The sequence below is a fragment of the Gallinula chloropus genome (genome assembly GCF_964237585.1).
Source record: "Gallinula chloropus genome assembly, chromosome: 6".
Classification (NCBI taxonomy): Eukaryota; Metazoa; Chordata; class Aves; order Gruiformes; family Rallidae; genus Gallinula; species Gallinula chloropus.
In genome coordinates, this window is record NC_140091.1 from 11,108,049 (window position 1) to 11,118,998 (window position 10,950).

The 10,950-nt window shown below is 49.7% G+C and overlaps 1 protein-coding gene across 1 annotated transcript in view; it reads right to left on the reverse strand.

Annotated features, from left to right (window-relative positions):
• Positions 1-9,178, reverse strand: part of RNF220 (ring finger protein 220) — a gene marked incomplete at its 5' end in the record, with an annotated part of 220,868 nt that extends 211,690 nt beyond the window's left edge. The window contains one exon of the mRNA XM_084266071.1: positions 8,554-9,178. Within this exon, the coding sequence (XP_084122197.1) occupies positions 8,554-9,178 (625 nt within the window). The remainder of the gene's footprint in view (positions 1-8,553) is intronic.
• Between the last annotated feature and the right edge of the window lie 1,772 nt (positions 9,179-10,950).

The following is a 10,950-nucleotide window of genomic DNA, read 5'->3' on the forward strand; positions in this document are numbered from 1 at the left end:
AGAAGGCAGAGCGGTACTCTGGAGCCTGGTCCATTCCCATCCCAGCACGAGCACCAACGCAGGCTCTCTGGGACCAGCCCCCATTGTCTTACGCCTCCCTAAAGCAAGGGATGCTACCAGACAGGCAATCTCAGGTGTTAAATATCTTTGCAAGTTGTTTGCTGACGCGCAGGGAAACTCTCAATGTCAGGTGAAAAGGTTGAGTCCTTTTTAATCAAAAATATCTCCATTTGAAACAAAGGCTAAATATCCCGATGGCGATAAGTGGCTTGTAAGGGCAGTCCCCTGAGCGTTACTTCTTGCTCTTCCCACGAAACCTATCGCGCTCGGTGAGCCTTCACGCTGGCGGCACGCAGCTCACCTGCCCACTGCAGCCCCAGCGCTTCCTGTTTTGGTTTTCCTCCAAGAGCCTCCGAGTGCTCCACCTTCCTTCCAAGGAAGGAGCCCTGGGAAGGCAGCGAGCCCAGCATCGGCAGCGGGACACGTCCTGCCACACCGACCCTTCTCGGTGCTGCAGCACTGCCAATTCACAAAGCACAGGCGAGGCTGAGGGGCTGTACCGGCAAAAAGCTCGTCTGTAAAAGCCCTCGTGTCTTTTCCAAATGAAAAATCTTGATGTTGTTGTTCTGGTGAGAGTCAGCTACTAAGAACCCGTGCTGCCAAGGGGGGTGGAAAGCGAGGACACGGTTTCCAGCTCTTCCTTTTAGGGGTATCCAGAGACACTTAGTGCCTTCCTTTTCCCACTGCAGGACAGCTTGGTATTCACAAGCAAAAACACAAAACACATTCTTGCACTGCAATTCATCGAGAAAGCTGATCTCGGCCTCAAGTTACCAAAAAAGGAAGGTTTATAACAATACTGATTAGAAACAATGTCCCAAGTGAGGAAAAACACGATGGAAATGTCCCATACCTGAACTCAACCAGCAGTTTCGCTGTCACCTCCCTCCTCCCCACGTCACCCACGTTTAAGACAATAAATCTCTGTTTGCCCTGCTCCTTCCCAACATTGCTTTTCTCCTTCTTCTGTTGCTCGGGGTACTGCTGCGATTCAAAATGCCAGCAAACAGCAGAAAGTGACGGCTAAAGAACACCCAGCTTATCGCAACCACCACCCGTGTTTTTAAACAGACGAGACGAAGAAGAAGAGGGGAGGCACAGACCCAAACCCACAGCAGGTCTTCAGCCAGAGCCTCTGCTGACTTGAGGGTTAGGTCCCATGGAAGGACTGTCAGCCTGGCCAACAAGTACCCCAGCAGCAACAGGAAAATCCCTCAGCAGCGAGATGCAAAGAGACTGAATTCAGGGCAGTGATTTCTTTCCCTGAGTATCTGTACCTTGTGAGTTTATATTCACAGGGATTGCTCGGGCCAGCAGAGCCATGCAGGCAAAGGGCACGGTTGCATGACAGGGAAGAAAGACCCACGTACAGATTACATGCGTTGATCTACACTGAGGAAAAAAAATGCACATGCCCTTTTTCATGGGAGGCTCTATAGGAATCTGATCCCACATTCAATTTCCCAAACAGAAATCCATTACTCCGGAAGAATTTCAATCGCTTTGCATAGCTGAAAAATGTCCTCAGAAGTCCCCAAATTTGCTATTCCATCCCGAAGAAGAGAGATGAAAAATTCATAGGCCATCAAGCAAACTGACATGATCAAAGACCACCAGTGACACGAACCGCGGGATAAAAATTATCACAATTTGCTTTCAGTGGCTGCTTTTCTTGGAATGCGGTATTAAAAGAGAACAACTTTGCCCCCACTATGAATTTGTGTTAGAAATCCACAATAAAAATAAAGCTTAACATTATACAAATGGGTACAGCTCTGCGCAGTGCTCCTGATGCAGATTAAGATTAGGCAGATTTTAGATGACAGTTATTTACCTCGGCCTAACACCATGTACGCACAAATGGAATTTATTTTATAGCTGCAGATATTAGCCAGAAAAGGAGATGAGAGGAAATCTTACAGTCTCGTGTAAAATATAATTATGTCTGTTTTCCACTCCTTGGAAGGCAAACAAAGAGGGGAAGAATGAATCTGCTGCGAGCATTTAATGGGACTTGCCTAAATGATATCGAACAAATTACAACCAGCAACGGCTCACAAACACCTTCCCTTTCTATTTCCATATTTTTTTTTCCATAGGGGAATTCCAGAAATTAAGACCTCGTTGCTTTGAACGCTTTCACTCCTACAGAGCAGGATTAGACCCGTGCCTTGTGCTCTTCTCTTCCCTTCCAGACCTTCAAATTTTCAAAGAAAGGAGAGGAGGGGGAATTACAGAGGTGCTAGTGCTTTATTCTCCCCCATGATACGACCCTTTTCCCCCCACTTCTCCCGATTCCTTACGCAACCGCCAGCCATCAACCAGGAAACTGTTGCTAACTCTTGAATTTTGCAAGTTAGCAAGTAAAATAATAAAACAACGTTTTAACTGTCAGAGATCCTGGCTCGCAAAGTGCACTTTGGTCATTTCCTTTAATAACTGTAGTTTAGCGGTAATGATTTATAATAGTTCATAATATTCTACTAACTGTACTATATTAATAATACTAATACTTTGCCCTTGCCTGGTGTCTTCTGTCAAAAGATATCAAAGCGGCACACGCCGCCGTGAGGGAGGTATCGCCACATCCCCGTTAGGGACTGGGAAGCTGCAACTCCCAGCCGTGCCCAAGGTCGGGATCCCCGGTCCCCGACACAGCACGGCAGCCGCCAAGTCTGCCTTGGCTTCCTCCTGCCGCAGTTTTGTGACAGCAGCCGAGTCTGATCGATGGGGCCGAAGATTTAACGTGATTAAATCCTTCTCGAAAAGCAGGGTTTGGCCAGTGGTTTGGGGGCCGTGGTTTTGATGGGAAGTACCGAGGGAGACGGGGAGCTTGCCCTGCCGTCGCACAATAAATACACTCGTGCCGGCATTCAGACACACGGGGCAAGAGAGGAGTGGGAAATATTCACTGTGCCCGTCTCTCCAGCAAGAGGTGGGTAAATACAGCATTTAGGTGTTGCTCAGCACTCCAAGGGCAGTGGTTACGAGCCCTGACACCAACTCCCAGAAGGTCCAAAAAAGGGGAGGAAAGGCGCGAGGCATCGCTGGCATGGCTGAGACGACACGAAAGCCGGTCGGATGGCAGCGGCTGCACGGGGAAACATTTTGGAGGAGAAAACAGCCCCAGCCCTCCCCCTCAAATGATCAATTAAACACCATCCTTCTGCCGAGGAGAGCAAATGAGGGCTGCGGGCAGAACAGCCACCCAGCCGGGCTCTGCATGACAATTGATGGGAAGGGGAGGCCGGATGGGGTGGCGGGGGAGGCAGCCCCGTCCCTCCTCTCACCATGGTGATTAGGTATTCCGAGTGCGCCAGATAGCCCCAAATAACAGAAAGAGAAATATAAACTGGAGACCGGCAGATCCAAGGCAGGCCAGATGGCCCCGCAGCCGGCAGGAGCTGCTCCCGTCCAGCCCTTCCCCACTTTAACTGTTCAAACATTTCTTTATCCCAACAAGACAATTAAGCCGAGCAGCATGGAAAGGAGTCTCGGCAACAGTTTGCAGAGCGAGCGGGAAGGTTGTTGCCAGAAAAGCAGGAGGCGGCGGCGATTGCTGTGTACCCCGAGACCTCCGTGCAGTGCTCTTTCACGAGGACGGCGTGTTTTCGGCGGCGAGACGGGGATGGATGTGTGGCCCTCATCTCTGCTACCATCCATCTGCCTGCCCACGCCTTCAGAAAACCCACTCTTGCTCCTTCACTCCTCCTCCATCACGCAGGGCACTGCCCGACAGCGAGCACACGTTCCACTCCATGTATTTCATTATGTCACAAGCGATGTTAAACCTGCAATTTCCCATGGTCACGCCTGATTATTATCAGCAACAAAGCAGCGCTTCGTGTTAGACCCCAAATTTTACTGGCCTCAGAAGTGGTACATCCCAGCAGCAAGAGTCATGAGCGTGAGCGATGGATGCGTGCACATGTGCATTCCCCCTCCAACCCATTGTTCTGCCAAAGAATTTAAGAAAATAAACCTTCTTCCCCCCGGCACACATACATACATACATACACACATGGCTCTCGGTCTGTAAATGCAAAGCCCAACAGACCCATGTCTGACTGGATGGGTGACTGTAGAGACAGTCCTAGGTCTGATTTTCAAAGCACTACGTTACTCAGGAAGTGCAGCTGTGGCTGGTCACCACAGTCCTGGTGTTCATCACCTGAAGTGGGAATTTACATCTGATTGATAACAAACCAGTTGTCTCAAAAGGAAAACTAACTCCAGACTAGAGATGTTCTTAAAAGCCCTAAAGTGGAACAAGGAGCTCACCAACACAGCGCACAACCTCTGTTGTAGGGGAGAAACTGGTTGCAGGACAACCTGTCCAGATAACCAAGTTTAAATGTGATTCTAAAAGATAATAATCAAAATAATGTTAATAAAACTACCCCCACTTCACCCAAGAGATGAGCGAGGATCCCTGCTCACAGACTCAATCACTCATCCCCAGGGTGGACCAGCAGCTGGGCAAGAGCCACCAGCAGTAACAGGGAAACTGAGGCTAGGAGAGACAGTGGTCAGGTTGTAGAGGGTCACCTTGTCACATTGGGCTGTGACCCACAACAAGTCACACACAACACATGACAAAGACCAAGCAGCAACAGGACACCATCTTCTGTGGTCCCAGGGTCTGCTCTGACAAGGTCCAGCTCTTTGCCAAGGGATCCCAGCTTGGGCATGGACCTCTGCCTGTCATTTCGTGGGACAGCAATGCCATGGTGACTGGGTACAGGAGGCCACTGGGACAGATTTGCTTAGAAGCAGAGAATAAAACCAGGTATTTTTCTTTTCTGATTCTAGCACAGGGCCACAGATCTCTTTTGCAGAAAGGAACATGCCATTTATTTCCACTCCTTTTAGGAATCTCAACTATTGTACGCTTATTAAAGGAAACCAATAAAATATGTCTCCCATGTCTTTAACAAATTCTTTACAAGAAGCCCCTAAACTCTAACAAATGGCATTATTTTTCTCCGTAAGCACCTCAGAGATCGGGCCCATCCGGTACACATGATGTCTGCTTCTCCCTGGACAGGCTCTGCTTTTCCACGTGCTCCCCGTACGCTCCGTCGCTCCGGATGGCCCGAGTACCTGCCTTTTACAGCGAGAGACAGCTTGGCCAAACACAGACACCTCAGCCCAATCTGCTGAGTAACAAGGGGCGCAGTCCTTACCCAGAGGCACCCCAAAGCAGATGCTCTCCTTCACGGGATGCAGTTACGGGTACCGCTGGCAAAAACCATCCTGCTTTAACAGTATGGAAAGGCTCACCCAAAAGACTGATCAGTCTCTACTGCACACACACATATCCTGCACAGCCAGGTGCTAATCTGGGCTACACCAGCCCATGCCCCAAATAATTTGCCTGAATTCTCTGAATTTCCTCCCCTGGTGAAAAAAGGATGAGACTTTGCTCCCATGATGCACAGGACTAAACAGAGCAACTTCCAAACCCTCCTTAAGATGAAAACACCTGACTCTGGATTCTTGTTTTGCTGCAAAGTATCTTAAGTGTAATTATTGCAGGGAAATTAAAATTCAGCACAGTCAATTCCTTTTTTTTTTTCTAAGGAAAAAAAAATGTTTCTTAGAAAATTGGCGCTTGAGCTACAGGGCAAAGCAAACATTTTAATGAGCAATTCAGTAAAGGTTCCTGTGCAGTGGTACAGAAGAATCCACGGTGCAATCACAGTAATTCCCCTTCCGAGTAACACAAACCCTTCCAGGAATCCGAAAAGTCCCGCTGAAGGCTCGAGCTGCGCAGAGCTCAACAGCACGCATCACGCACGCAGAGGTGCTGCTGCTCCAAGGAAACGCAGGAAACCTGTGTCAGATTCCTGCCCAAAACCTACAGCCACCTGCCCACCACAGACCCTCCGTCAGGAAGACAAGCAGGCAGGTCTCACGCGGGGCTGTGTGTGACAACTACACAAGGAACCCACGAAACTTCTCAGGGGTCAATAATACGAGACAACCACCCCCCCTTTCCCCCCCTACCCCCCTGAAGTATGGATTTATATAGAAACTCCACATGTATGAATGCAAATGTCGACACAAAACAGGGTCGCCATTGTATCTGCCAGCTGTGATCTCCCGGATTCCTCCTTGCGGAAGTTTTTCTTTTCTAATGGCCAACATCAATGATCATTAGGATCCTCTAAAAAGCTCCACCGCCTCCAGCAAACACACCCATACGTGTGTATGCACACACCAAATAAACTCCCCGTGTTAATGGAGCGAAGTTTCCATGGTGCAGTATCTATATGTGATATGTGATGGGAATACGATACAGAGCCAACAGACATGTTTAGTGTACACTGTCCTGGTAGTTACAGAAGAATTTTAATGTCGATAGAATATCAGGGATGTGGCATTTGCCCAGCTCTGCTGTGCCACAAAGCATCTTAAAAAAAAAAAAAAATCATACTTAAGGACATGGGTAAGAAAAACAACCAAGCAAAACACCTTCTTCTTCTGCCCAAGTTTTCCAAGCCGACAGCAAAGTTTTATTCCACTTCCTCTCCCCAGCACGTCCCCTGCGGCAGCGCTGGGGAGCTGGGTGTCACCATGCCTGCCTCCTGCACGCGCCTCCGCGAAGCCCCGTCTGCCCCCCGGGAAGGAGAGGGCCCACGGTCAGCACACGCCGTTGGCAAAGGCAAGGCACGGCGGTGGATGTGGACGCGTCTGTCCGTCCGCAGCTGCGCTCCACGCGGTCTAATTCATTTAACAGATTTACTCCTGTAAATGGGGTATCTGACAGGATTTTGCTCGCCAGATCCACAGCGGCTGATGCGCTCTAAATTCATTTAGCTGGCAGACCCGCTCCTCTGCCGCTATCTCCCGAAGTATTCCTTCGAGCAAGCTTCATTTCCACCGCCAGGTTATATCGATAAGGGAAAGAGCATCGACAAAGATGTCTCTAAGCCTTGCCATCTCACCTGCCTCCCCCCAGACACACACCCCCTCCCGCCCCGGATAATTGTATTACTGGCTTACACACATACACATCCATACACACTCCCAATCTACAGCCCCTTCCCCCGTGGACCCAAAAGATGGGAGAGGAGATGCTGAACAATGACAAGAGCTTACAGCACAAAAAGTATCACGGTCGGGGGTGGATCGGAAGGAGAGGGGGGACACAGAAATTGCTCTCGGGGTGCAAGGAACACACAGCTCCTGCCTTCAGTAGGAACCATCCTGCCCTGGCAAATGCAGATATAAAAGACACACTTGCAGCATATTTCAAAACCAAAGAGCGATGGATTTACAAGGCAGGTTGATTTTATGATGACTTTTATTGAAAAGGTACGCGGGGTTTAGGCAGATGCCTTTTAGCGCCGGTAAGTTAGCACAGTGCCTAATTCAAGGAGACAGCCTGAGGAAGCAGCGCCGACAGGGGAGAGAGAGCCACAACGTCTCTATTACTCTCCTCGGCACCATAAAGCGGAGAAGGGAAAAAAAAAAAATCACATCTGAAAGGGAGAGGAAGGAGCGTGGCAGCAGGTTTTCCTCGCACAAAAAATACAGTAATAACAACAACAACAACAGCAACAATAAAATTCTTTTCTAGGAAGAAAACTCAACAGAACAAAGGAGCCCACATGAAAAGCAAACCACTTGCTCCTTGATCTACCCATCTGGGTTTACAGGAAAACTCTTAAACATAAGTTATCCCTCTTCTTCAGGGTACCAAACTCTGCTGCCCTCAGACCACTCCCCATCCTGGGCCACCTCCCAGTCCAGCAGAGCTGGGAGCCTACCCTTCCAGGAGGAGAGCTCTGTGTGGGCAACTGCAGAGGGACGAGGTGGCAGGGGAGCGGGGAGTTACAGTCGTGAGCACGTGAAGTGGTTTCCTTCAGTCGAACCAGTGACCTGCGAAAGGGCTCATCACCTCCCAACAGGCATCTTTCAAGGAGGGTGGGGGGAGAACACACAGACAAAGCACATGGCACAACAGCTGACTGGATGTACCAACAGATTTGGGTTTATGTCTCAAAGAGGGAGCTTCAGTGGCCAGAAATATCTTGTGTTAACCAGAGGGAAAGGCTCTTTTGTCCTAACCCGAGGCACAGATCCTGAGAGTGACGCATTCGCCCTAAGAACGGCGTGTGTGAAAAGGAAACACCTGAAGAAGCAGGGGACACTTGTCTGCTGCACGGGAAAGTTTCTGGCTACACACTCCAGCTGAATCCCTGTCTACACACATGTATGTGCCAGCGCCTACAGCCTGGCACTGGGGCACGGACACCTTTCTGCATGGTCAACCTTGCCCCTCCAGCCGGGTTTCTTTCCTTCAAGAACACCTCACCTTAAAAACCTGCCAATGTGGGTTTAGAAGAGACAAGGTGATACTGCACTGGGCAGACAGGAAAGGCTGGTTTTCCTCTGCCTCCAGCAAGAGCCACAGCACCACAGGACAATCACCTGTTGAGTATCTCAACGACTACAGAAGAACCAACAAGTAAAGGAGGTACTTACATCTGTCACTTCGGTCTTCGGGACTGGATGACGTCTCCCGGTCAGAAATGAGGCCAGAAACGGCAAAGATCTTCTTCCCCGTATCATCAACTTTGAGGGAGCCGGGGGAGCTGGAAGGGAGCTGGGTGCCAAACTCGTACTCCTTCCCATCCGCGTCCGAGAAGCGCAGATGGGGCGAGTCAGTGTCATGGCAGTTTTTCAGGCGCTTGGCCGGCGTAAAGGCTGACTGGTAGCTCTCCCGGTCTTCAGTAGATGCAAAGGGGCGGAAAGCCCCAACGCCGCTGTGGTTCAACATACTGATCGGGGTGCAGTCCAGGTTTGGGGGTGCGAACTGGGGGTGGAGGTGAAGCAAGGATGGAGGAAAGTCACGGTTTGCAAACGCTCCCGGCACCCCGCCTTGCCGGTGGTACATGGAGGCAAAAGTGTATGAGCCATTGGTAAAGGGAATGTGCACGTCCTTGTCTGCTGACACGGGGACCCCAAAAGGCCTCGGCTGCTGGCAGGGAATGGAAGCGTCACGGCTGGCTTCGGCGGTGGAGGCGAGGACCATCAGCGCTGGGGAGGCCAGCGGGTTGGGGAGGTAGGGTGAGTTCTCCATCTTGAACGCTGCCCGGTGTAAGTCCATCGGAGTCTCTTTCCTCAGCAGGATCGCAAGCGGAACAATCTTCCCTGGAAGGAAAGCAAAGCGATGCCTGGGAAGGGAGCGGGGGAAATTACTGGAGCATCATCACCCTCCGAACGCTGCAAGGAAACAGAAAAGAAAAAAAAAGAAGAGACAACCCGTTAGGTTTCTGCACTCGCCTCCCTGGGACGCTCCAGCAGTGGGGTGGCCACACGTGTTACAACCCACCGACCGGGGATGCACTGCTGTTCTCATCCAAGAAAATCAATAGACAACTTCACACACTAGCGGCATCGGTTCTGGCCCTCCGGGTTAAAGGGTATCATCCAGTGCAGACGAATGAAAGGCAGACCGAACATAATAACACGCAGATTTAATAACCCACTAATAAACAAGGTTCGGTCTAAAATTAAGATAGTAGCTCCAAATTGTAATTGGAATTTTATACGGCAAATGCACATATAATTGCAATGAAGTTCAGGAAGCCCACACAGAGCACACACCACTGCTTGCTCGGGGGGTGGGGGACAGTGGAACCAACATAGAAATACCCATTGGGTGTAGGTACCCAGACAGGCGTGTGCTTGCTCTCTCGCAGTACGCAGGGGTAGGTAAGTACTTGCACACACAGTACTCGATAGCATCATGCATATATATACATATATATATATATATACACACACACATATACACACACACCCATTGGAATGCAGTAATGCACCGATGTATGGGTACGTGTGTGTAACACACAGACACCCAGGCGTGCACACACACTCCCTATTAGCCAGAGGAGGAGAGACTTCCCCAGTAAAATGCCTGGCGTCTCTGACAATATTTAAAATCATAATGGGTGCTTCTGCCATCTGATCTCTGCAAGCGTCTGCCTTTCGGGTCGGGGACAAGAGAGAATGGATCAGTAATTTTAGTTCCTAATGCACTCACTCTTAAGTAGATTTGTAAACTGCCCTGGATGTGCCATTAACATTTAGAGGAAAATGTTAACAAAATTTCTGCCTCGCATCTTGCTGAGCCTCCCTGGCCGGCTGCAGCCACCCAGCCAGCCACAGCCCCCTCCCAGAGCCAGGGAAGGGGAAAGGCTCCTTTCTGTATCTCCCCCAGCTCGCTCCGGCTTTTTGTTTTGTTATTTTCTCCCCCCCAATCAATCTCGTGTCTTTTCTTTTAAGCTTCCGCCGCCTGCCATTCAGGCCCCACAACCCAGCTTAAAATACAAGGACTATAACTTTGAAACAATATACTGGCCGCTGGAGCTCAAAGGGCCAGAAAAATCATATAATAATAAAAAGCTGTTACAAATTGTGCCTCTTAAATCCAGAGGGTCAAACATCTCAAATAAAACTTAGTGAAAGAGTGTCTCCCTAATGGAGTGCCTTTTGTGCTCCATGAATGAGGGAGCCTAGGTTAACAAAGTGTATGAAATCCAGTCTGCGGCTTTAATGCAGTTCAGTGATAACATTTCCTCTCTCCCATCCTGTGCCCAGCCGCTCCGCTGACTGTTATTAATTGTGAAGATGAGTGGACATCATCTCCCTGCTTCCTCATTTGGCACCCATCCTTACAGACATCATTGCTAAATTACCAGATTATGTATCTCACATTAACGGATTTGCTCTCTTCCAAATTTTAAATAACTTTCCTGTCGAGTTCTTGCCATGGAGAGGGGGGGGGGGGGGGAAGAGGGAGAGTGAGGGATGCCAAGGGCATCCTGGTCAGTGCTGCAGTCCTGGGTACCCTCACTCCACTGCTTCACTGATCAA